The 27026-nt window shown below is 37.1% G+C and overlaps 1 protein-coding gene and 1 long non-coding RNA gene across 19 annotated transcripts in view; one reads left to right on the top strand and one right to left on the bottom strand.

Annotated features, from left to right (window-relative positions):
• The window catches only part of ZNG1B (Zn regulated GTPase metalloprotein activator 1B), an 84845-nt gene that overhangs the window by 17249 nt on the left and 40570 nt on the right, over positions 1 to 27026 (top strand). For 11 of the 18 annotated variants that reach the window (XM_054677341.2, XM_054677342.2, XM_063788830.1 and 8 more), the window contains 4 exon segments: positions 5396 to 5442; positions 7119 to 7205; positions 9831 to 9875; positions 16656 to 16712. In XM_054677341.2, coding sequence (XP_054533316.1) covers positions 5396 to 5442; positions 7119 to 7205; positions 9831 to 9875; positions 16656 to 16712 — 236 coding nt within the window. 18 annotated transcript variants of the gene reach the window in all.
• Positions 1794 to 27026, bottom strand: LOC129143197 (uncharacterized). The gene is made up of 2 exons (XR_008546350.2): positions 23040 to 27026; positions 1794 to 1962 (listed from the first exon to the last, which is right to left on the bottom strand). It is a non-coding gene; the product is annotated as an uncharacterized LOC129143197 (long non-coding RNA).

Genomic DNA, 27026 nt, shown 5'->3' with positions numbered 1-27026 from the left:
CTTAAAATTTAAAAAGTACATATTGAAGAAAATCAGGATATACACATAGGATTAGTAAGAAGACTCTCTCCATTAAAAGGCATCTTGCATCGCTTCTTGGTCTTTTGGCTAAGATCAAGTGTAAAAGACATCCTGCTATGAATGTTTTTGTTAACTTCTAAGGTCCTAGAATGCATTTAAATGAGGTTTAATTTATAAAATGCATTTAGTAAGATCTTTAAAAGTATGTTGTTACATACAGTAAAATGATGTTTCTCAGCTTCCCAAGTGAAATACCACTAAAGGCAGAAGAGAATGAAATCATCCCACCCACTGACCCGTTCCCAATCTGAGCATATGGATAGGGCCCAAAGCAGTAATTTCTTAGAAGTTTAAATTCAGTGTTTAAAAATTAGTGTCTGTTTTGTATCCAACCTCATATCTGAACGTGTTAATTTTTTTTTTTTTTTTGAGAGAGTCTCACACTGTTGCCCAGGCTGGAGTGCAGTGGCACCATCTTGGCTCACTGCAACCTCCACCTCCCAGGTTCAAGCGATTCCCTTGTCTCAGCCTCCTGAGTATCTGGGATTACAGGTGCACACCACCATGCCCAGCTAATTTTGTATTTTTAGTAGAGACAGGATTTTACCATGTTGACCAGCCTGGTCATGAGCTCCTGACCTCAAGTGATCCACCTGCCTCGGCCTCCCAAAGTGCTGGGATTACAGGCATGAGCCACCACGCCCGGCCTGAACTTGTTAATGTTTAAGTTTGCTTTTTTTTCCCCAAATCTTTGCTGAAATTATGCTCTAAGGGGATATGTCAGGTTTGTCAAATAGCTACCAATACCTCTTCACTGGGCCTTCTCTCCCTCGTTGATAGAGTGCCCTAATTTGAAAAGTTTGGAAGAAAACTCCTTTTTTAGAGTTTAAAATCTCAATTTATGAATTTATGAATATAATTTAAGAATCAAAGAATGATCCCAAATACAGTATTACAGTTTCACGCAGAAAAATTCCAATGACTGTTGGAAATCATATTTCTTGCAAAATGCTTATGGAGGTAGCAAAAAAGCCCCAAATTATTCATTTTGAATGTTTATTATAGGCATGTTTGAATCTACCTCTTCCATAAATTTATTACAAAATTTGATATACCTATGTGACAGATAACTGCTAAGACATTTTGTTTTTTTTTTATTTTGATAGACTGAAAATGCCATGCTAAAAGTCAAACTGTTTATGTATTTTATGATTATAGGAATAATTTTATATGTATAGTTGAGTATGGAGAAGAGTTAAATAGAATCTATTATCAGCATGATGGAGGCCAAAAAAACAAAGCAACATTCTGAATAATGCAAACACAGTAAACGTTTAACCTCCTGCTACCTTGATAAAACCTCTTAAATTATTAAATCAATATACCTACACAAAACTGACACACTGTCAGGATAATGGAAACTTTAGATTTTCTAAGTCGGATGCCAGATAAATAACTTTGCCTCGATATAAAGAATTTTCCAACTTGTCCAATTCCTCTGGTTACAAAGCTTGACCTCAGTAGCTGCTTGTGATTCAGAGAATTCTGAGGCAGTACAAGTAATGACACTTGGATAATGGGCAGCAATTTAAGAATGTCATGCTTCACAGAGCCAGCCCATCACAAGTAAAGCTGAGAAATGGTACCCTGTGGCCAGCCAGCCAAATTGAAACCGAAGTGGTAATTGATATCATGGGGTATCATGCTAATGGGATTGTCACCCATTGATGTGAAATATTCATTTTTTAATCATAGGCAAAGAATTGGACAACTTAAAATGACAGCTCTCTATTCTCAGGACTTGACACCCAGGCTACTGACATTGTTCTTTTCAGTTCCACAAATGTGACAGCATTTAATGCAATAGAAGCAATGAATGAAGTTACCCAGAGAAGGTCAAGTGAGAGGTTTCTTCTTGGTTCCTCTGTTATATTGCACAATCTGTTGAAACAATTCAGTCAGAAAACAGTTAGCTTGGAAAAGGCCAGAACAATAAATAGACTGATATTATGCAATAATTTTTTAAAAACTAAAATAGTGTTACATCTGTAACCAATCCATTTGAAAGAAATAGTTCCTGCTGCTGCTTTTTAAAAATGACACCAGACGTCTTTGACACTAGATTTATTTCCACTCTGGTCAACAGCAGTGTTCTTTCATAGCCAGTGGGTTTTAAGATAGTGTTTTCTTTTCTTTTCTTTCTTTCTCTTTTTTCGGTCCAGATTCTTTCTTTATTTCTGCAGAAAAGGACACCCTATAGCCCTTCATGAAGTTAGGTCTACAGTGGTGTTATTTCAGAGAGTTCCTTTGTTTCTCTCCCTAACCCCCCGAGCTTTATTGAGGTACAATTGACAAGTAAAAATTATATATATTTAAGGTATACAATGTGTGAATTACATTATAAAACAATCGAGCTAGTTAACCTATCCATCACCTCACATTGCTATTTTTTTGAGAGGGGGTGGTAAGAACAATTAAGATCTATGTTTTAGCAGATTCAAGTATACAATAGAATTAACTATAGTCATCATGCTGTAATTAGCTCTCCATGACTTATGCATCTTGTATAACAAACTTTGTATGCTTTGACCAACATCTCACACCACTCCCCTTTAATTTCCTTTGTGTCTTGTGGTAAGTTAAATTGGGGTTTTGATCCTTAGCCTTTTGAATATGTTGGATTAATTAGTATCAAAATTATTTTTGTCTTTTTTGATATATAAGCAAAAGCCATAGTTCTTAAGCAGAGATAAGGAATACTTTGGACATCTATGTAATATAAAATATTTTAAAAATATTTTGCAAAAATTTTTTCTTCATTTACTTATACAGGTGGAATAGAATGCCAAAATTTCCATTTTGTTTTATTTTATAAATGAAAGTCATCTGACTTAATGACCAAATGGTATATAATGTATTATTGGAGAATGTTCTTTTGAATAGAAGACATTGATTTTATACTTTTTGCAGAGTTTGACTTGGGAAGGTAGGAAGTCACATGAGGGAAATGCGGGGCTGATGTCTAAAGAAAATAAATGTTAATATGCACTTATTTTTTTAAATGTTTGTATGGCTTTCCTGTGGGCATAGAAGAGCACATTTATCTCTTCTGCTATAATTGTGTATGATTACATATAATTTTAAAACAGCTGTAAATATTGGCAGGCTCTCATTTGGGGTGATTTTCATTTATTTTTATATTTGATACTTTCTGACTGCCTGGAAGTAGTAAAACGTTAGTCTACCACTGTTAGCTTTGAGTGAAGAATTCTAATATTTTGGAGAGGTAAATGCATTTAAAACATTGCACATTACCTTGTGAAACTAACATCGTATTAGTTACATTTAGGCATGGAAATGCAAAAACAAATCTGTAATTCTTCTGTCATATCATTTTTATGCCTCACAAACTCATAGCCAAATAACCCCAATTTCATATGTTAAAAAAGCTTTCATAAGGTCAATAATATAATATCTTGAAAAATATTTCAGTTTAAAAAGAATTTTCAGTACTATAGGATCATTCAGAGGCAGATGCCTTGCCAAAAATATATCATTGTTAAGTAGATTTACTGCTTAATGGGAAGAGATTTGTTGCTGCATGTTAGATGGCATTTTTCATGTAACATCTTTTATGTATCCCCACAACAGGAGGTGTTAATTACAATTCATTCAACAAATATTTCTTGAGCCTGTGTGCCAGGCACCATTCCAAGGTCTGTTAGCAGCCTCATTCTCTAGAGGCAGAGTATATAACAATAGGACTTCTTGTAGCCTCAGGCCAAGATGAGTAATGAAAAAAATATTAAACTTGATCTTTTGGCATGGAATGATTTTTGATACAATACTTGTCAAGTTCTGTGACTTCCATAATTGCAGAGTGGGTCTGCAGTTGAATTGAACAAGATTTTGCCTGAAGTAGAAGTATCATTGCCATGATTTTATTTCAGTTTTGTTTTCCTCAAAATAGAATTTGCTGAACTTTTAGAAGGAAAAAATGTTTCTTCTATAGACCTAATCGAGCTTGTTAAATAAAATTATGACCTGCTTGCTCTGAGGTTCCAAACTATTCAGATACCCCTAATGATCATCTCCCCAAGAATTATGAAACTGGTTTGGCTCTGATATATGGTTATTGACATTTGTGTAGCATTGTACACAGACTGATTTTATGTGGCATAAAAGATTTCACAAAGACTTTAAAATTATGTTCATTTTACTTGATGGGTGTGTGTTCAATTAAAAAAAAAAGTCCCTGTGATTGCATATAAAATATAGTATCCTGTGATGATGAGGGTGTTAGATTTAGTTTCTTCCTTTATAAATGAAAATAGCCATCTCCCATAATTATTATGAAAGCTAAATGAGAAAAATGTACATAATTTATAAAGTTAGATTCAAGGATTTAATTCATTTGTAAAGTTGGCTTCAAATATAGAGTATTACTATAATCTAGTTGCCTCTAAACCTCAGTAGCCAGCTTTTTATTGTGACAGGGAACCTCTATTGAGGTTTGAGGTAATGAGGGTAAAAGTGTAATTTCCCAGAGAAGAAGCTTGTGATGTTGATGACGTTAGGGATGTAAACAGGATTACGAGGGGGGGAAAAAAAAAACAGACAACAAAGCTTGCCTCCAGAGAGATGAAAACTACCACTTGGGCTCTAAGTCAGTGTCAAAATATTTTTTGGAGTTAGCCTGACTCTGGAGAGGTCAGTAAAATAAACAGTTGCACTGAGAGGCCAGATTAGCAAGTATGGGTTTCTAAATGATAAACTGCTTTTAGGCTAGAATCAGGGCTGAGTCAGCCTTCCCGCCACTTATTTGTTTCTAGGGTGTTTGAAAGGCCTAGTACTGAGTTCACGTGGTGCATGATTGTGGGCTGGGGTGTAGGGAAGTATTTTAGATTCTAATATGGGGGTTTGGTGTGAAGGGAAGTATATTAGATTCTAAGAAAGTATATTTCAGTGGTTATCCTTTTTTTAAAATAAGTAATAATGAATATTTAGAACCAGAACAGTTTTGTAAGAAGGAAAATACCTAAAATCTGAAGTGTAATCTTCTATGTTTTTATGACATTATGTGAATCAAAGGGGTTTTCCTTTTAAGTAAAAGAAAAGGTCAGGAGTATGAAATCCTAAGCCCTCTTCCTCCCCCTATAAAACCCCACAGGTTCACTTGTAGAAAAAAATTGCAAATGGGGAAGAAAAATGCTTTCAGCTAGAAAAGTTAGTTTTGGATTTGTGTATTCAGTAACAGAACATGTTGAAGTTTTTATTAGATGCAAGAAAATGTCTCTAAAGTAAAATCCTTTGTGTTGACATTAGATTTTTTTATTGTATTATAGTAACTTTATTCAAACTTTTTTTTGTTTAGCATTTAACACAAGAGAAACCTGATGGCCTTATCAATGAAGCTACCAGGTATTCATATTTAAAGTATATATTGATTGCTGGCTAATTGTAAAGAGAAAAATCACTAAGATGAAAACCAAAAACAAACTAAGAAATTTTAAAACATAGTCAAGGAAAATTTATTTTCTTTTTTTCCCTTAGTTGAATTATTGCTATCTATTTATAATGATCTCATAACTAAACTTTTACTTAAAGTCATTTTTGTCATAGCATAAAGTGAATGCTGAACACAGGAGTTCTGTAATTTTGAGGAACTCGGGAAATATTAACATTTAAAAATATTTTCTTGTTATACAATTTCTTTGGGATTGAAGGTTTTATATATATATGTATAATAATAATAATAATAATTATTATTTTTTGAGACAGAATCTCACTCTGTCACCCAGGCTGAAGTGCAGGCTCACTGCAACCTCCGCCTCCCAGGTTCAAGCGATTCTCCTGCCTCAGCCTCCCAAGTAGCTGGGATTACAGGCACCCACCACCATCCCCAGCTAATTTTTGCATTTTATTTTTTTATTTTTTTTATTTTTTATTTTTTTAGTAGAGATGGGGTTTCACCATGTTGGCCAGGCTGGTCTCGAGCTCCTGACCTCAGGTGATCCACCCGCCTCGGCCTCCCAAAGTGCTGGGATTACAGGCATGAATCCACTGCGCCTGGCTGAACTTAAGTATTTTTGTAACTTTTTTCCTTATGAAAATATGGTTATTATAGAAAATATAAATAAGCCAAATAGAAAATAGCCAAATTGGATTTGTGATGTACATACTGTTGAAACCTGCTCTTTCAGTGAACTAAAGTTAATTTAGTTTTGAGAATTTAGTTGTATTCTTTGAGATAAAGCATAAGACCCTGAATAATTGAGGAAAATTGAAAGAATTTCCAGTTTTACTATCCTGTTAATAGAAAATAGAGCTTCTGATTATTATCATCTACTTTGTTATCTAGCATTCAGTCAACTGGATTCTTTACAGAGATAATATACAGTATATTTATAGTGATAAAGAAGACATTTGTGCAATATCCTGATATATCTTCTGAAGTATAGCTTGTTTTTTTTAAGAAATGGAGTCTTGCTATGTTGCCCAGGTTGGACTTGAACTCCTGGGCTTAAGGGATCCTCCCTCCTCAGCCTCCTAAGTAGCCAGGACTACAGGTGTGCTCTACCATGCCCAGCTCTGAAGTATAGTTTTAAAAAACCTGTTTAATACAGTTTTTAGTATTAAGTGAAGTTATTCTATTTCTTTGAAAATTTTGGTAAATATTACAGTATTTTAGTAGGTAAACTCTTCTTCTTTTTACTATATTGGATATCTGAATTTTATGCTTTTCTTCACAAAGAAAATTATGAGTTAAAATCATCCTTTTGATTGTAAACTTTTTGAGACTTATCTTTGTAGCACAAGAGTAGCAAGTAACAGAACTTAGTAAATACTTTGCGAATGGGTAATGTGAAATCTGAACTTGCATAGTAATGAATACAATTCATTCACATTGAAAAATTAGCAGATTAGGAGTAAACTGAATCACTCCTATAGAGCACTATATAATTCTTAACTGATATATTGATCTACATAAGGCATTTTTATTTATTTTTAATTTGTTAACATTTCTCTTTTGATGTATCTGCATGCGTGTATATTATTTAAAATTTCTTAACATTTCTTTTTGTTTGCTATTTTAGGCAAGTTGCTTTGGCAGATATCATTCTCATTAATAAAACAGACTTGGTTCCAGAAGAAGATGTAAAGAAATTAAGAACGACAATTAGGTACAAAACGATAAGTGTGTTAAGTGCCTACAGATCCATATTGTATACACAGAATATTTTTTACTCTGATTGTTGCCCTGTAGAAACTTAACGTATAAGGTTGACCTGCATCAAGAACGTTAGGGAATCACATATATTGTTGATGGCTAATTGTTATATAAATGGTAATACATAAAATTAGTCCCCAGTGCTTGCAGAATATAGTTCACAGTTAATAGACTGATATTCAGGGTCTTCTCACTCCATCTTTCTTTTCCTGTCTTCTCTTTGACTCTTTCCTAATGTCAGTCTTCCCTAAGTTTACCCAGGATGGTTAATTCACTTTCCCATGGATGCATCCTGTCAGTTCCTGTCTTTACTCATAATGTATTCTCACTCTGCCAATCCCTGAGTTCTTTCTTATTCTGTTTTTTTTAAAAATTTATTCTATAGAGCCTGTTCTGTCTCTCCCTGCTTCCTATGTGAAGTCTTCCCTGACTCAAGTGGTCTCAGTTTTCCCTGAACTCTTGTTGACTTCATCTTCCTTAACTGTCAACCATGCCTTGTCTTCCAGCTTGCTTTAATATCTTCTTTGTCCATAGCCAAGGCTGATCAGCATAGGACAATCAGGACAATATGAATGATGCTCAAATATGTGCTAACAGTCATTTTGCTGACTGTTCTGGAGACTCCCATTCCTTTTGAAAACAAAGATGGACTTTTCAAATGAGGTTACAGTTCAGGGACTTTGTTTTGAATTATTTTGTAAGACCTGAACTAATAAAAGCCCTATACAGAGAGACATTCGGTAGCTATTATTATTGGTTATCTTTAATGTGTACAATGCTTTGAGCGTGATGGCTCAAAATTACTATTCTTAGTATTTATAAGTTCTACTGACATTAGATTTTGAATCTGTCATTTCAGTTCATATAGTATATATTATAAATTGAATCAATAAAGGTAAGGCTCATTAGGAGATTATTTGCCATGATTAATGATTGTGGAAGAAAGAAATTCATATTTTTTCCACGTATTTCATCTTATTTTAATAGTAATGTCCTTAAACTGTACTATAAAAAAATATGTCTCCATGTGGAGGGTAGGTATTGTTGCGTAGTGTTAAAGATCACAGACCTTGGAATCTGCTTGGGTTCTAATCCTTGGTCTGTTTCTCATTGTCTTCTTAGGGAGCTTATTTACCCTTTTAAAGCCTCCTCTGTAAAAGGCATAATGCCTATCATAAGTTTGCTTTGAGTATTACATGAGACAGTGTTGGTAAACTTTGCACAGTGCTGACACATAGTAAGTGCTCTGTTAGCTATTATTATGTAATTTTTTTTCTTAGCTTACGTAGTAAGTTCAAGGTATAGTAAAAAAGGGAAGAAAGAAAAAGATGGCTGATTTTGAAAAGGAGAAAGTGATGAATGAAGATTGCTTTTACATTTTTTGACACTGGTCTTCTAATCTTGTTTCTCTTCATAAATCTTGTGCACCATTGTGATTGCTAAGAAGAACACAATCTATTTAGCAAACGTTTTTGGCATAAAAGGAATGATAATTATTACTTGACTTTTATATCCTTATAGAGACCTAAGCTAAATCTCTGACACTGACAATATTGACTATTAGCCAGCTTGTTAACAGTACTAGAAATGAATTTGGAAGAAGCAATTTGATAAATTACACACCCTTTTGGCTTTTACCCTCCCTTGATATCAGACTTGTGACTGACTCAGAATGATATTTGGGGAGGTGAAAAAAGGTCAACATGTTTGAGAGGAATTAGCCATCAGACTAGAGTGTATTCATAAAAGAAGATTTAAGAATTTTGTAAAATAGTGGAGAGACTTGCCTCAGAATCACTATATGTGGGAAGCCTTACCCATGAGAACAAACTTGAACAAGTAGCAAGAATCTTGGGTAAGTAACCCTAAAGACAATTGAATATATGATAGAGAATTGATGATTGATGATAGGCAATGGAAAAGATAAATAGATGAGGTGTACAGTGTGTTGAAAAGAATTTAACAGGTACTTTTTGGTGCCATACAAAGCCATATTCTATAGTATCAAAAGAGGGAGAACAGGCATAACGGGTAGAGAGCCTAATTAGGGAACTGACGAGGTTATTCTATAAAGGAACCTGGGATGTGTGACTTAGAATTACTGTGAATACTAAGGACAGGCTGGGGGCAAAGCAACTTACAACTAGGTTTTTATTTTTAGTGTGTATATAGCCATTTCTACCATGTATGCCTGAGGAAAAAAGTGACCACCGTAAAAATTTTGAGTATCTACTCATTTTTAAGAACACTAGGATAACTGACTATTTATGAATTATTTTTTCTAAAGTGAAGCGTCTTTTTATTAACCACAAAGTAGCCCTTAATCTGACAGTTGTGCGAATTTTTGCATATAAGTTTTATTGATGTATGAGTGGAATATATGTGATTTATTGTTTGAAGGAAAATCACAATTATTTTTTAAAGCAAGTTTTGTTTTTCTGTTTTTTATTTTTTTCTGGTTCCAGATGTATTTGGGTATGCTTATTTCCTGTTTTAGAAACAATATACTTTGTATACTTTTTTAAAAAGTTAATTTTTACTTTTAAACTTTGTCTTCCTCATTTATTATTTATTTCAGATCCATAAATGGACTAGGACAAATCTTAGAAACACAAAGATCAAGGTACTTTAAAAAAGCTATTCCTATTAATAACAAATCATTTTAGTTATTAATAATAAACATTAAATAATTGACAAATATGCTTGATTCTGATATAAGAAATATCTAAGTGCATTTAAAATGAATTGGATCCAAAATGTTGTTTGGAATGCTCTTAATAAGTTAGTTTGGCATATTTGGCTAGTACATTTGCCTGTCTTCAAAACTAAGATTACAAAGCCATGATAACACTGTGTAAGTGTTTGCTTAATGAGGAAGAAAAGACTTCCAAACACTCGAGAGGGTAACTCAGTACAGAAATCTGAAGTATATTGAGGAATCTTAATTTGAAGTGTTTAAATGGCTTTTTAATATTTAAAAAGCCTTCTTAGTGTTTTATAGTTGCCAAAAAATACATGGAGTCTTTACCTTGAAGTTCCTGACAAATTCTTTTATTAAATTTTGACTTTCATTTTCTCTAGGTTCTGTTCCTAAAACATCTGTGAAGTGTCTTTCTGTAGATTAAATTCTGTTTTCCATTGAATGTTATCTTAATTTCAGAAAATTTCTGTGCAGGGTTATTTTATTAAGCTCATTTTTTTTTTTTTTTTTTTTTTTTTGGTGAGAAAGGCTCAGCAGCTAATAGACTCAGCAACAGGCAGCCAGGAGCTCTGAGGCTCACAGCTGGCAGTCTAGTTCCACTCAGTCTCTACTTGAGAAATTCTTTCTTTGGAAGTACAGCAGAGGCCTTAGGTGAGTGGCTTGTCTGCTATGGCAGAGATTAGAGGTGCTGCCAGACTGCCATAAGTGTTAGGCAGTAACAGCAGCAGCTGCTTATATGCATGTGAACAGCTGGGGAATTAATTTGGTATGCATTCTCAGGAGCCACTCATCTGCTGGCAGAGGTAGCAGAAGAATGCCCTTAGTGTAAGTCCTCTACAACCATACACCAAATGTGCTCCCTGCATTTCAAATTCCATTGTAGAAAGTCTCTGATAATCTCACTTATACCACGAGCCATTCCTCAGTATCTGTCCTCTTCCTGTTAGTGTTCTACAATTCCTTTCTCCTTAATTTTTCTCCGCTTTACAAAATGTCACACAGACAAGTGCATAATACTTAAACAAGCTTTTAAAAATAATGCTCATAAATAGCTTTGGTTCTGTCATAATATTCGTATTTATAAACATTTTAAGTCAATTCTCTTCTTTTGTTTTCATTTCAGAAATATCCATGTCCTGAATAAAAGTTGTGTCTTGATTAGTTTATTATGTAACAATTTAGTGTGTTTGACATTTCTAACTTTTATGTCTAACATTTGCTTTATTATAGAACAATAAACATGCAGTGATTGATTTTTCTTACTTCAAGTGGATGAGTGAGCAAGTGACTAAAATCTTCTGTGAGTCCTTCAGTGTATGGTGCTTGCCAATGCATCTGAGAATCTAGGGACTAGTGACTAAAATCTTCTGTGAGTTCTTCAGTGTATGGTGCTTGCCAATGCATCTGAGAATCTAGGGACTAGTGACTAAAATCTTCTGTGAGTTCTTCAGTGTATGGTGCTTGCCAATGCATCTGAGAATCTAGGGACTAGTGACTAAAATCTTCTGTGAATCCTTCCGTGTATGGTGCTTGCCAATGCATCTGAGAATCTAGGGACTAGTGACTAAAATCTTCTGTGAGTTCTTCAGTGTATGGTGCTTGCCAATGCATCTGAGAATCTAGGGACTAGTGACTAAAATCTTCTGTGAGTTCTTCAGTGTATGGTGCTTGCCAATGCATCTGAGAATCTAGGGACTAGTGACTAAAATCTTCTGTGAGTTCTTCCGTGTATGGTGCTTGCCAATGCATCTGAGAATCTAGGGACTAGTGACTAAAATCTTCTGTGAGTTCTTCCGTGTATGGTGCTTGCCAATGCATCTGAGAATCTAGGGACTAGTGACTAAAATCTTCTGTGAGTTCTTCCGTGTATGGTGCTTGCCAATGCATCTGAGAATCTAGGGACTAGTGACTAAAATCTTCTGTGAGTTCTTCCGTGTATGGTGCTTGCCAATGCATCTGAGAATCTAGGGACTAGTGACTAAAATCTTCTGTGAGTTCTTCCGTGTATGGTGCTTGCCAATGCATCTGAGAATCTAGGGACTAGTGACTAAAATCTTCTGTGAGTTCTTCCGTGTATGGTGCTTGCCAATGCATCTGAGAATCTAGGGACTAGTGACTAAAATCTTCTGTGAGTTCTTCCGTGTATGGTGCTTACCAATGCATCTGAGAATCTAGGGACTAGTGACTAAAATCTTCTGTGAATCCTTCCGTGTATGGTGCTTACCAATGCATCTGAGAATCTAGGGACTTTCTGAAAGAGTACTTCCTTGCCATGAGGACTGAAGTTGGATTAGAATCCTTTTCAATGAAGATCAGATGTCCTGAGTAGAATTCTTACTATTGGGTCCTGAATCTTACATTAAATATTCTCTCAAATTCCTTGAGGCATAGCAACTTGAGCTTACCAGTTTAGAAACTGGAGATTTGGGCTGGGCGCGGTGGCTCACCCCTGTAATCCCAGCACTTTGGGAGGCCAAGGTGGGCGGATCACGAGGTCAGGAGATGGAGACCATCCTGGCTAACACTGTGAAACCCCGTCTCTACTAAAAATACAAAAAATTAGCTGAGCCTGGTGGTGGGCGCCTGTAGTCCCAGCTACTCCGGAGGCTGAGGCAGGAGAATGGCGTGAACCCGGGAGGCGGAGCTTGCAGTGAGCTGAGATCGCACCACTGCACTCCAGCCTGGGCGACAGAGCGAGACTCTGTCTCAAAAAAAAAAACAAAAAAACAAACAAAAAACCCAGAGATTTGGTTAACAAAATAGTCAAAGTCACTCTTATAGAAGTTTTCTTTTATTTTTTGTTTTTTAAAATTTTTTTACCATTTTGTAGCTGACAAGTACTGACAATAAACTGCTATAAGCATGTGTAGAAAAAGGCTCACCTTGAGTAGTTAAGAGTAAGGAAAAGGAATAGTGTGTAGCATCGTCTTAGTGGTAAGACTTAAGTTGATTTAGTAGCAAATGGAAGTACTAGTGAACCACATAGATTTCAGAAGTAGGAGTAAAAGGTTAGAAGATGTGTCATTTTAATCTTCTCTAGACTTTTTCTTAATTTTTAGAAACGTAAGTGGACTGAACAGAGGAAAACCAAAACACAGCTGGTCAATAATAAGTTAAATTAATTTGACAAACTGCCTGCTATGCATTTCATAGCATTTTAAGGACTATATAAGCAATGGATAAGGCAAAAACTCTGCCTTTAAGGAGATCAGTCATTGGGGGGAAACAGAAGCAAACAAACAAAAAGGCAACATAATAGATATTAATATTAATACAAGAATTTTAAAAGCACAGAGTTCTATAATAATAGGAAGATAGAGGGAATGATTGCTCAACTTTTCTTGAAAAAGAGTCAGGAAAATATTGACCGAGAAGGCAGTCATTGACCTGAGTCTTAAAGAATGAATAAGGCTTTTACAGATGGAGTAGGGTAGGGATAACTTTCCAGGTATAAGGAAGATTTTGTATTCCAGGGGCCTTTGAATATTTTAGAATGGCTAGAAAACTTGGTATTATGTAGCACAGAAAAAGTGGTATGACTGAAGAGATAGAGAACTTACCGCAAAGGGTCTTGAATGCCATGATACATAGTTTGGATTTTCTTCTGTAGGGAGCAAGGAGTTAGTGAAGGATTTTAAAAGCAACATGACTCTTGGGAGGTAGATTCAATGTGAGGCTAATCTCTGAGGTATAGGAAATACAGGAAGGAGGAGCAACAGGTCGGGTAGTGGTGGAAGCAGGTTTGGAAAATGTGATTAGTTTTGTAAACGTTTTTGAGTTTGAAGTGCCACTGGGGAAGGCTTTTGGAAATTTGTTTCCAGAGTTCAAGACTGAGCTATCATTGCAGTTTGCTCAGCTATTTACTGAGCTATCTACTGTCAATTTGGATAGTATCTACAGTTTGCATTGTAGATACTGGATACTTGGATTGGCTGGTGCACCCTGTTTGTGAGACTCAGTGGAGTTTGAAGAGATGACCACTGGAAAATATCCCTAAGCAGTAGCTGCAATTCCACCCCCACCTTGGAGAGCCAAAACCCTCTTCGTTTTCACTCTCCTGTCCTTGGTCTTAGGCTACTTAAAGCAGCCTTTAGACCTAGGGAAAAATTGAAAGCCTCCTTTTAAGAAAAACATTAGGTACTTCTGGAATAGAGAGTTCAAGAAATGAGGAGAAAAATGAACTTTTGAAGCTTTTTCTTTCCCTTTTTTGTTTACTTCATTCTCTTACTCAGTTTTAAAATGCTGGTAATGGTATTTTTTTTCTTTTTTTTTTTTCTTGGCGATTTTAATGCTTTGGAAAAGATTTCATGGTTTTATCTCCAAAGGAGGAAATTAATTTGATGCCATGGAAATTAGTTTTCTAGTCGTATGCCTTGAATGAGTGAAGAATTTCTTTTTCATGGTGGTACTAAATTTGGGGAAAGCTATAGAAACTTTCATCTGGAAGCTTACACTTTTCCTCTTTTTTGAAAATTTGGTGAGAGACTTGGATATTTTATTATTTTCTGTAAAAGAGTGTAATTTGTTGTACAGGTCTAATATTGATCCTTTTTTGGAAGTATGGAAAGAATCTGAGTATAAAGCAGAATTACCTCTGGATGACATGTATTCTCAAGGACACTGTCACAGTGAAACAGTTTATTTAGAAGCTTGTGTTTCCAAACTGTTGAATTTGATATTCACAAAATTGGCATGTGTAAACTTTATTAAACTTTAAGCTATTTCCTAAGATGAAGATGACAAACTTGGAGGGAAACTTCATTCATTTGGTTTATTTTTATTTTTATTTTTATTTATTTTTATCTTTTTGAGACAGAATCTCACTCTGGTTTGAGACAGAATCTCACTCTGTCCCCCAAGTTGGAGTGCGGTGGTGCGATCTCGGCTCACTGAAACCTCTGCCTCCTGGGTTCAAGCGATTCTCCTGCTTCACCGTCCGGGTAGCTGGGATTACAGGTGTGCACCACCACACCCAGCTAATTTTTGTATTTTTAGTAGAGACGGTTTCGCCACATTGGCCAGGTTGGTGTCAAACTCCTGGCCTCAAAGTGATCCGCCCACCTTGGCCTCCCAAAGTGGAGCCCCCGTGCCCCTTGTTTGTGACCTGTCAATATAAATATGCTCAGTAGTGGGGGGAGGGGTGGGGGGTGAAAAAGGAAATATGTTTAATATTAAGACTTTGGCCTTTTAGTGTAAACTGATATTCAAAAATTTCTTCATAGAACATTTGCTTCTTTGCTTGATCATTTTTCTAATTCTGTATATCTAAAATGCCCAGAATTTGAGTTGCTGTTATAGTCTACTAACATAGAACTTTGGAGTAATAAGATGGGAATTTGTCTCTCTTTTGCCAAGACAAGCATTCGTAATCTAACACAGTATTGTTGCCACGAGTACGAGTATGTGATAGACTGTTGAGAATAAAGAAAGCAGGCACAGTTGGTCAGTCCTAAGATAAAGGAGATGTTTTTTATTATATGTTTGTGCATTAAAGAAAAAAAAATCTTGAATCTGACCAATGATGTTTTTTTTCCTTGTAAGAAAATTTAACAAATGTTTGGCAAGCTTCTGGAATCTAAATTTGAAATTATACATTTGTCATTTTCTTTAAATATTTCTTCACCTTAGCTTTGATTATGAGAAATCACTGTCCTCTGCTGTTCTTTTTTTTTTTTTTTTTCTTTTGAGGCGGAGTCTCACTCTGTGCCAGGCTGGAGTGCAGTGGTGCAATCTCGGCTCACTGCAACCTCCACTTCCTGGGTTCAAATGATTCTCCTGCCGCAGCCTCCCGAGTAGCTGGGACTACAGGTGCGTGCCACCACACCCAGCTAATTTTTGTATTTTTGGTAGAGACAGGGTTTCACCACGTTGTCCATGGCCAGGATGGTCTTGATCTTGACCTTGTGATCCGCCCGCCTCGGCCTCCCAAAGTGCTGGGATTGCAGGCGTGAGCCACCGTGCCTGGCCTGTCCTCTGTGGTTTTCTGGGCTTATGTTAAAATTATAACTCAATCACCAGTCTTTATAAATTTGCTTTTTTATATTTAAACCAAACTTAATGCTAATTGTGATATGTTATTTATTCTCACCTGATTTGAATCATTGGATTCAATTAAATGAGTTTAATTATCATTAAATAATTCTAAGAGAAATAATGTCTATTCGGATGGTGGGAATTTTCTTTCTACATGCAGCCCCATTCTGAATGAATGAAATCAAATCACGTGAAGATCAGGGTCCTAGAGTAACTTAATATTTTGTACATTGGTTATTTGACTCCTCATTTTTATATTACATGTTATATCGAGGGAGGGGGTATAAAAGAAATACAAAATTTGCAGAGGTATCTGGAATGTACCTATTAATTCTATTTGTCATTTCTTTTGTTTCATCTTTTGAGTAATAAGTTGCTGGGAAAAGTTTCTGTTCTTTAGCTGATTTTTTAGCTATAAAAATGTATTTGAAAAGCTCATAAATTTCAGGATTGAAAAGATAATTGAAAGTTTAAAAAAAACCTAATTCATTGAAGTAATAACCAAATAATTTTCAATCTTGATTCAACTGTGATTCAAATCTTACACCATTTGCCCACTTCTATGAATTTTATATATAAAATTTTTTAAGAGTCAGAGTTTTTTTTCTTGATTAATTGGATGTATTTCACAGAATTTCCAACTGCTCACGTTAGTTTTCTTCCTTTTAGAGTTGATCTCTCTAATGTATTAGATCTTCATGCCTTTGATAGTCTCTCTGGAATAAGGTATGTTTTGTATAATTTGGTTACTTTTATTGTTATGTACCTTTTTTCCCCATAGTTAACAGGAATGATTTGCACAATTGCATCCATGATTTAAGCTTCCTGCCATTCCTTTGGCATACAAGACCATTCTTAATGAGGTATATTCTTGGAAGTTTTACTAATTGGTTTGGAAATCATATTGCATTTTCCTGTAGAAATTATAGTGTAAATGATAGTTAACTTTAGAGGCTAATCATTAACACTTCTACACCAAACACTATGTCTAATACTCTTTCTATGAGAAAATGCATGAAATACATAGAAAATTTTAGCTTAGCGTTTTCACACAAATAACTCTCTTCACTTTATTTTTTTATTTTTTATTTTTTCTTGAGTTTTTTTTTTAAATTTATTTATTTATTATTATTATACTTTAAGTTTTAGGGTACATGTGCACAATGTGCAGGTTAGTTACATATGTATACATGTGCCATGCTGGTGCGCTGCACCCACTGACTCGTCATCTAGCATTAGTTATATCTCCCAATGCTATCCCTCCCCCCTCCCCCCAACCCACAACAGTCCCCAGAGTGTGATGTTCCCCTTCCTGTGTCCATGTGTTCTCATTGTTCAATTCCCACCTATGAGTGAGAATATGCGGTGTTTGGTTTTTTGTTCTTGCGATAGTTTACTGAGAATGATGATTTCCAATTTCATCCATGTCCCTACAAAGGACATGAACTCATCCTTTTTTATGGCTGCATAGTATTCCATGGTGTATATGTGCCACATTTTCTTAATCCAGTCTATCATTGTTGGACATTTGGGTTGGTTCCAAGTCTCTGCTATTGTGAATAATGCCGCAATAAACATACGTGTGCATGTGTCTTTATAGCAGCATGATTTATAGTCATTTGGGTATATACCCAGTAATGGGATGGCTGGGTCAAATGGGATTTCTAGTTCTAGATCCCTGAGGAATTGCCACACTGACTTCCACAATGGTTGAACTAGTTTACAGTCCCGCCAACAGTGTAAAAGTGTTCCTATTTCTCCACATCCTCTCCAGCACCTGTTGTTTCCTGACTTTTTAATGATTGCCATTCTAACTGGTGTGAGATAGTATCTCATTGTGGTTTTGATTTGCATTTCTCTGATGGCCAGTGATGGTGAGCATTTTTTCATGTGTCTTTTGGCTGCATAAATGTCTTCTTTTGAGAAGTGTCTGTTCATGTCCTTCGCCCACTTTTTGATGGGGTTGTTTGTTTTTTTCTTGTAAATTTGTTTGAGTTCATTGTAGATTCTGGATATTAGCCCTTTGTCAGATGAGTAGGTTGCAAAAATTTTCTCCCATTTTGTAGGTTGCCTGTTCACTCTGATGGTAGTTTCTTTTGCTGTGCAGAAGCTGTTTAGTTTAATTAGATCCCATTTGTCAATTTTGGCTTTTGTTGCCATTGCTTTTGGTGTTTTAGACATGAAGTCCTTGCCCATGCCTATGTCCTGAATGGTAATGCCTAGGTTTTCTTCTAGGGTTTTTATGGTTTTAGGTCGGACGTTTAAGTCTTTAATCCATCTTGAATTAATTTTTGTATAAGGTATAAGGAAGGGATCCGGTTTCAGCTTTCTACATATGGCTAGCCAGTTTTCCCAGCACCATTTATTAAATAGGGAATCCTTTCCCCATTGCTTGTTTTTCTCAGGTTTGTCAAAGATCAGATAGTTGTAGATATGCGGCGTTATTTCTGAGGGCTCTGTTCTGTTCCATTGATCTATATCTCTGTTTTGGTACCAGTACCATGCTGTTTTGGTTACTGTAGCCTTGTAGTATAGTTTGAAGTCAGGTAGTGTGATGCCTCCAGCTTTGTTCTTTTGGCTTAGGATTGACTTGGCGATGCGGGCTCTTTTTTGGTTCCATATGAACTTTAAAGTAGTTTTTTCCAATTCTGTGAAGAAAGTCATTGGTAGCTTGATGGGGATGGCATTGAATCTGTAAATTACCTTGGGCAGTATGGCCATTTTCACGATATTGATTCTTCCTACCCATGAGCATGGAATGTTCTTCCATTTGTTTGTATCCTCTTTTATTTCCTTGAGCAGTGGTTTGTAGTTCTCCTTGAAGAGGCCCTTCACATCCCTTGTAAGTCAGATTCCTAGGTATTTTATTCTCTTTGAAGCAATTGTGAATGGGAGTTCACTCATGATTTGGCTCTCTGTTTGTCTGTTGTTGGTGTATAAGAATGCTTGTGATTTTTGTACATTGATTTTGTATCCTGAGACTTTGCTGAAGTTGCTTATCAGCTTAAGGAGATTTTGGACTGAGACGATGGGGTTTTCTAGATATACAATCATGTCATCTGCAAACAGGGACAATTTGACTTCCTCTTTTCCTAATTGAATACCCTTTATTTCCTTCTCCTGCCTCATTGCCCTGGCCAGAACTTCCAACACTATGTTGAATAGGAGTGGTGAGAGAGGGCATCCCTGTCTTGTGCCCATTTTCAAAGGGAATGCTTCCAGTTTTTGCCCATTCAGTATGATATTGGCTGTGGGTTTGTCATAGATAGCTCTTATTATTTTGAAATACGTCCCATCAATACCTAATTTATTGAGAGTTTTTAGCATGACGGGTTGTTGAATTTTGTCAAAGGCCTTTTCTGCATCTATTGAGATAATCATGTGGTTTTTGTCTTTGGTTCTGTTTATATGCTGGATTACATGTATTGATTTGCATATATTGAACCAGCCTTGCATCCCAGGGATGAAGCCCACTTGATCATGGTGGATAAGCTTTTTGATGTGCTGCTGGATTCGGTTTGCCAGTATTTTATTGAAGATTTTTGCATCAATGTTCATCAAGGATACTGGTCTAAAATTCTCTTTTTTGGTTGTGTCTCTGCCCGGCTTTGGTATCAGGATGATGCTGGCCTCATAAAATGAGTTAGGGAGGATTCCCTCTTTTTCTATTGATTGGAATAGTTTCAGAAGGAATGGTACCAGTTCCTCCTTGTACCTCTGGTAGAATTCGGCTGTGAATCTATCTGGTCCTGGACTCTTTTTGGTTGGTAGGCTATTGATTATTGCCACAATTTCAGATCCTGTTATTGGTCTATTCAGAGATTCAACTTCTTCCTGGTTTAGTCTTTGGAGGGTGTATGTGTCAAGGAATTTATCCATGTCTTCTAGATTTTCTAGTTTATTTGCATAGAGGTGTTTTTAGTATTCTCTGATGGTAGTTTGTATTTCTGTGGGATCGGTGGTGATATCCCCTTTATCATTTTTTATTGCGTCTATTTGATTCTTCTCTCTTTTTTTCTTTATTAGTCTTGCTAGCGGTCTATCAATTTTGTTGATCCTTTCAAAAAACCAGCTCCTGGATTCATTAATTTTTTGAAGGGTTTTTTGTGTCTCTATTTCCTTCAGTTCTGCTCTGATTTTAGTTATTTCTTGCCTTCTGCTAGCTTTTGAATGTGTTTGCTCTTGCTTTTCTAGTTCTTTTAATGGTGATGTTAGGGTGTCAATTTTGGATCTTTCCTGCTTTCTCTTGTGGGCATTTAGTGCTATAAATTTCCCTCTACACACTGCTTTGAATGTGTCCCAGAGATTCTGGTATGTTGTGTCTTTGTTCTTGTTGGTTTCAAAGAACATCTTTATTTCTTCATTTTGTTATGTACCCAGTAGTCATTCAGGAGCAGGTTGTTTGGTTTCCATGTAGTTGAGCGGTTTTGAGTGAGATTCTTAATCCTGAGTTCTAGTTTGATTGTACTGTGGTCTGAGAGATAGTTTGTTATAATTTCTGTTCTTTTACATTTGCTGAGGAGAGCTTTACTTCCAAGTATGTGGTCAGTTTTGGAATAGGTGTGGTGTGGTGCTGAAAAGAATGTATATTCTGTTGATTTGGGGTGGAGAGTTCTGTAGATGTCTATTAGGTCTGCTTGGTGCAGAGCTGAGTTCAATTCCTGGGTATCCTTGTTGACTTTCTGTCTCATTGATCTGTCTAATGTTGACAGTGGGGTGTTAAAGTCTCCCATTATTATTGTGTGGGAGTCTAAGTCTCTTTGTAGGTCACTCAGGACTTGTTTTATGAATCTGAGTGCTCCTGTATTGGGTGCATATATATTTAGGATAGTTAGCTCTTCTTGTTGAATTGATCCCTTTACCATTATGTAATGGCCTTCTTTGTCTCTTTTGATCTTTGCTGGTTGAAAGTCTGTTTTATCAGAGACTAGGATTGCAACCCCTGCCTTTTTTTTGTTTTCCATTTGCTTGGTAGATTTTCCTCCCTCCCTTTATTTTGAGCCTATGTGTGTCTCTGCACGTGAGATGGGTTTCCTGAATACAGCACACTGATGGGTCTTGACTCTTTATCCAATTTGCCAGTCTGTGTCTTTTAATTGGAGCATTTAGTCCATTTACATTTAAAGTTAATATCGTTATGTGTGAATTTGATCCTGTCATTATGATGTTAGCTGGTTATTTTGCTCGTTAGTTGAGGCAGTTTCTTCCTAGTCTCGATGGTCTTTACATTTTGGCATGATTTTGCAGCGGCTGGTACCGGTTGTTCCTTTCCATGTTTAGCGCTTCCTTCAGGAGCTCTTTTAGGGCAGGCCTGGTGGTGACAAAATCTCTCAGCATTTGCTTGTCTGTAAAGTATTTCATTTCTCCTTCACTTATGAAGCTTAGTTTGGCTGGATATGAAATTCTGGGTTGAAAATTCTTTTCTTTAAGAATGTTGTATATTGGCCCCCACTCTCTTCTGGCTTGTAGAGTTTCTGCCAAGAGATCCGCTGTTAGTCTGATGGGCTTCCCTTTGAGGGTAACCCGACCTTTCTCTCTGGCTGCCCTTAACATTTTTTCCTTCATTTCAACTTCGGTGAATCTAAACAATTATGTGTCTTGGAGTTGCTCTTCTCGAGGAGTATCTTTGTGGCATTCTCTGTATTTCCTGAATCTGAATGTTGGCCTGCCTTGCTAGATTGGGGAAGTTCTCCTGGATAATATCCTGCAGAGTGTTTTCCAACTTGGTTCCATTCTCCCCGTCACTTTCAGGTACACCAATCAGACGTAGATTTGGTCTTTTCACATAGTCCCATATTTCTTGGAGGCTTTGTTTGTTTCTTTTTATTCTTTTTTCTCTAAACTTCCCTTCTTGCTTCATTTCATTCATTTCATCTTCCATCACTGGTACCCTTTCTTCCAGTTGATGGCATTGGCTCCTGAGGCTTCTGCATTCTTCACGTAGTTCTCGAGCCTTGGTTTTCAGCTCCATCAGCTCCTTTAAGCACTTCTCTGTATTGGTTATTCTAGTTATACATTCTTCTAAATTTTTTCAAAGTTTTCAACTTCTTTGCCTTTGGTTTGAATGTCCTCCTGTAGCTCGGAGTAATTTGATCATCTGAAGCCTTCTTCTCTCAGCTCGTCAAAGTCATTCTCCATCCAGCTTTGTTCCGTTGCTGGTGAGGAGCTGCGTTCCTTTGGAGGAGGAGAGGCGCTCTGCTTTTTAGAGTTTCCAGTTTTTCTGCTCTGTTTTTTCCCCATCTTTGTGGTTTTTATCTACTTTTGGTCTTTGATGATGGTGATGTACAGATGGGTTTTTGGTGTGGATGTCCTTTCTGTTTGTTAGTTTTCCTTCTAACAGACAGGACCTTCAGCTGCAGGTCTGTTGGAGTACCCGGCCGGCCGTGTGAGGTGTCAGCCTGCCCCTGCTGGGGGGTGCCTCCCAGTTAGGCTGCTCGGGGGTCAGGGGTCAGGGACCCACTTGAGGAGGCAGTCTGCCCGTTCTCAGATCTCCAGCTGCGTGCTGGGAGAACCACTGCTCTCTTCAAAGCTGTCAGACAGGGACACTTAAGTCTGCAGAGGTTACTGCTGTCTTTTTGTGTATCTGTGCCCTGCCCCCAGAGGTGGAGCCTACAGAGGCAGGCAGGCCTCCTGAGAGGTGGTGGGCTCCGCCCAGTTCGAGCTTCCTGGCTGCTTTGTTTACCTAAGCAAGCCTGGGCAATGGCGGACGCCCCTCCCCCAGCCTCGCTGCCGCCTTGCAGTTTGATCTCAGACTGCTGTGCTAGCAATCAGCGAGACTCCGTGGGCGTGGGACCCTCCGAGCCAGGTGCGGGACACAATCTCCTGGTGCGCCGTTTTTTAAGCCAGTCGGAAAAGCGCAGTATTCGGGTGGGAGTGACCCGATCTTCCAGGTGCCGTCTGTCACCCCTTTCTTTGACTAGGAAAGGGAACTTCCTGACCCCCTGCGCTTCCCAAGTGAGGCAATGCCTCGCCCTGCTTCAGCTCGCGGATGGTGCACGCACCCACTGGCCTGCGCCCACTGTCTGGCACTCCCTAGTGAGATGAACCCGGTACCTCAGATGGAAATGGAGAAATCGCCTGTCTTCTGCGTCTCTCACGCTGGGAGCTGTAGACCGGAGCTGTTCCTATTCGGCCATCTTGGCTCCTCTCTCCTCTCTTCACTTTAATAATGGATTAGTTTTCTGCCTTCTCCTGTGGGGAATCTTTTTGGTAAGGGAGGGAAGAAAGATTAGTTATTCTTGTGCATCAGTATCTTTTTCTTTTTTTATTGTAGTAAGAACATCTAACATGAGATCTACCCTCTTAACAATGTTTTAGGTGTACAATACAGTATTGCTAACTATAGGCATGAGGATGTGCAGCAGATCTCTGGAACGTTTCACTCTTTATAACTGAAGCTTTATACCCCTTGAATAGCAGCTTCCCATTTCCCTGTCTTCATAGCCCCTGGCATCCACCATTCTACACTCTTTCTGTGGGGTTGACTATTTTAATTACCTGACACAAGTGGAATCATGCATTATTTGTCTTTCTGTGACTAGTTTATTTCACGTAGCATAAAGTCATCAAGGTTCATCCATGTTTTTGCATATGGCAAGTTTTCCTTTTTAAGTCTGAATAATATTCCATTTTCTACATATACCGCATTTACTTTATCCCTTTTTCTGTTAGTGGACATTTAACTTGTTCTCACAGCTTGGCTATTGCAAATAATGCTGCAATGAATATCTTATAAGTCTCATATATGTACATACAAGATCATGAAAATGGACGTGTCTCTGGGTATTTTGAATTGGTGGGGCAGTTTTGCTTAAGGGTAGGCATAGTGGGTGGCTCTATACTTGAGAGTTCTAATTCCCATTCCTATATATATTTCTTTTCTTTTTATTTATTTATTTTTTTGAGATGGGGTTCTCTGTCACTCAGGCTGGAGTGCAGTGGCACAAACATGGCTTACTGCAGCCTCAACCTCCTGGGCTCAAGTGATCCTCCCATCTCAGCCTCCCAAGAAGCTGGGACCACAGGCATGTGTCACCATGCCTAATTTTTTTTTTAAATTTTCTGTAAGTATGGGGTCTTGCTATGTTGCCTAGGCTGGTCTCAAACTCCTGGGCTCAGGTGATCCTCATGCCTCAGCCTCCCAAAGTGCTGGGATTACATGTGTAGGCCACCACACCCAGCCTTATATATATATTTCTAATTTTGCCTTAGCCATGCCCTTAAAAACTAATTCTACTTTCAACTAGTTTTTTTTTCCTCTTTCAGTCTGTAGTATTGTTCACATTTTGAAAACAATACCTACAGTAACCTGTGAGGTAGGACATGATAGTGTTTTATTGGACCCCTTTTACTTTATGAATTGGAAAATTTAAATTTGCATGTAGTTTGTAAAAAAAAAATAAAGAAAAAATAAATTGAGATTATTTCAGCAGCCAGAAGTGTGGGACAGGCAGGGCAGTTATTCCTCCTTCTCAGTTTGGAAACTGAAGCTCAGAGAGTAAACTTGTCAGTGACACAGTTATTCAAGAAGTTGTCTTCAGTTGAGAGATATGTTTTTCACCTGTAGCTTCTGGTATTGGAGCAATACCTTTTTAGACTAAACAAATTATGGTTAAAATTATAAAGGTATTTTCGGAGTACCTGGAAAAAATCAGCATTTTGCTTTTCTAGTTCCATTTAGTAGGAAGGCAGGAAAGTTTGGTATACCTGAATTACATGTGAGTTATTTCTATTTTTCTAAAAATTCTTATAAATTGTGTAAGGTAAAAATGACTACTTCTTGTTTTATGGTAAATATAGTTATATCCTTTCAAGCCACTGCTGTACAAAGTTGTGAAATCTCCCTGAGCCTTTTTCCCTCATGTCAGCTTCAGGTATCCAGTATCACTTATGCTTGATAATGATTGTATGAAAATCATTCAGAATTATACTATGTTTTTTCATATAAAGCTTTTGTTTTACTAATTTTGAAATGACTGTTCCTCCATTAAGCGAATACAGCCCTAAGCATAAATTTGGTTTGTTCATTTAAAAATGGTCTTTTTTTCCCATCTTAGTTCTGGCTTTACTAGGGAGATAGATTGGCTGAGGTTGTCACCTAATTCTGGGAGGTTAAGAGCCTTTGTCTTTTGCTACCCATTTCTGAAATAACCAGAAGTCTAGCCCATCGTAACTTTTCTCTCGATGATCCTTTTCTTCTTTTTACTTCAAGGTTCCAGCCCTTCATTTGACTATCAGTGCTGTTTCACTAGTTAGCCATGATCCCTTTCATCCGCCGTGTCTGGATTAGAACTGTATTTTTAATTTGATGCTGTGGGCAGTTTTGATAGTTACAGATCCTGTGATACATTTAAATGTGTTTACAAGGGGAACAAATGAAACAATGCTGCATGAAATTTGCCTTTCTTTTTTTTTTTTTTTTCCCCTTGGAGACAGGGTCTGGGTCTGTTGCCCAGGCTAGAGTGCAGTGGTGCGATGTCAGCTCCCTATAGCCTCTGTGTCCTGGGCTTAAGCCGTCTTCCCACCTCAGACTCATGAGTAGCTGGGACCATAGGCACGCACTACCATGCCTGGCTAATTTTTTATTTTGGTAGAAGATGAGGTTTTGCCATGTTGCCGAAGCTGATCTTAAACTCCTGGGCTTAAGTGATCTGCCCACCTCAGCCTCCCAAAGTAATGGGATTATAGGCGTGAGCCACCACACTTGGCCTTTTCTTTTTTTTATATTTATTTAATTATTTTATTTTATTGAGACAGAGTCTCACTCTGACACCTGGGCTGGAATGCAGTGGCTATCATGGCTCTCTGCAGTCGTGAACTCCTGGACTCAAGTGATCCTCCCATCTCAGCCTCCTGAGTAGCTGGGACTACAGGCTTGCACCCATGCCTGGCTAATTTTTTTATTGTTACTTTTTTGTAGTGACAGGCTCTCGCTACGTTGCTCAGGCTTGTCTTGAACTCCTGGCCTCAAGTGATTCTCCTACTTGGCCCCTCAAAGTGCTGGGATTATAAGCCTGAGCCACTGAACCCAGCAAAATTTGCCTTTCTTAAACTAATTTATCTCTGTTGGGTCCAAGAGCTTATAAGTTGGTTGTCATTTAATATGTTAACACTAGACTATTTTTTAGTTGAAATTTTATTTTTTCCCTTTACATATTCCTTTAGTGCTTTATTTCACTAATAAGAATTATAGTTTGCAATCATTTCCCACCTCTATATTCAGTATATCAATTTTTGTTTTTCCTTTCTACTTCTGTCTTTTGCTATAATTTGCTGTAATACAGGTACTTTCATCAAGGCATCCAGTTCTTTATATCATTCTATATTTTTACTTGGGAGAAATAGAAATGTTGCTAATTCCATCTTACTGACAATACCTAAATTATTGTTTGTTATAGAACATAATGATTTAAATATACAAAACACTAAACTGTTTGAGATTTTTTACATTTTATGCGTGCAGAATTTACATTTTATGTGTGCAGAGACAAAAATTGTTATAAGATTACAAGTTAATGTGCAAGATGATTTCCGATTCATGAGTTTCAGGTTTTGATAGCATATCCTTATCCACTAGATTAGTCTTTTAAAAATGTGTATGATAGGGAAAAAATTGAGGGCATGAAATTCTGAGACTTATGGGAACTAAACTTAAATGTTCGTTGTTAGATTTTTTTTTTTTTTTGCTGTGTATGAAGTTTTAGGCAGTCATTGTCCAACAACATTAAATACTGAACATATGGGAAAAGCATATGATTTTTCGAAATGTTTTTCTAAAGTAATCTCATTCTACATACACTTAAGAGCAGTTATAATGCTTTAGTGACACTTGAAGTAGCTATTTAATGTGATCTCACCACTATAGGGAAGGCCGTTGCATGACTTTTTTGTGTGTGCTTAACTGCTAAACAGGAGAATCTTTTCCTGAGCAACCAGCTGGGAAGGATTTAATTTGACATTCTCCCTACTAGGACCCCCCAAAGAGACTCATTCCCTCCAATAGTTCCTACAAGTTCTTTCTCTTTCCTAAACTTGCTGTTA

This window comes from Pan troglodytes, chromosome 12 (assembly GCF_028858775.2).
Source record: "Pan troglodytes isolate AG18354 chromosome 12, NHGRI_mPanTro3-v2.0_pri, whole genome shotgun sequence".
NCBI classification, from domain to species: domain Eukaryota; kingdom Metazoa; phylum Chordata; class Mammalia; order Primates; family Hominidae; genus Pan; species Pan troglodytes.
Note: the sequence above shows the minus strand (reverse complement) of the source record. Positions and strands in the feature narration are given on the sequence as shown.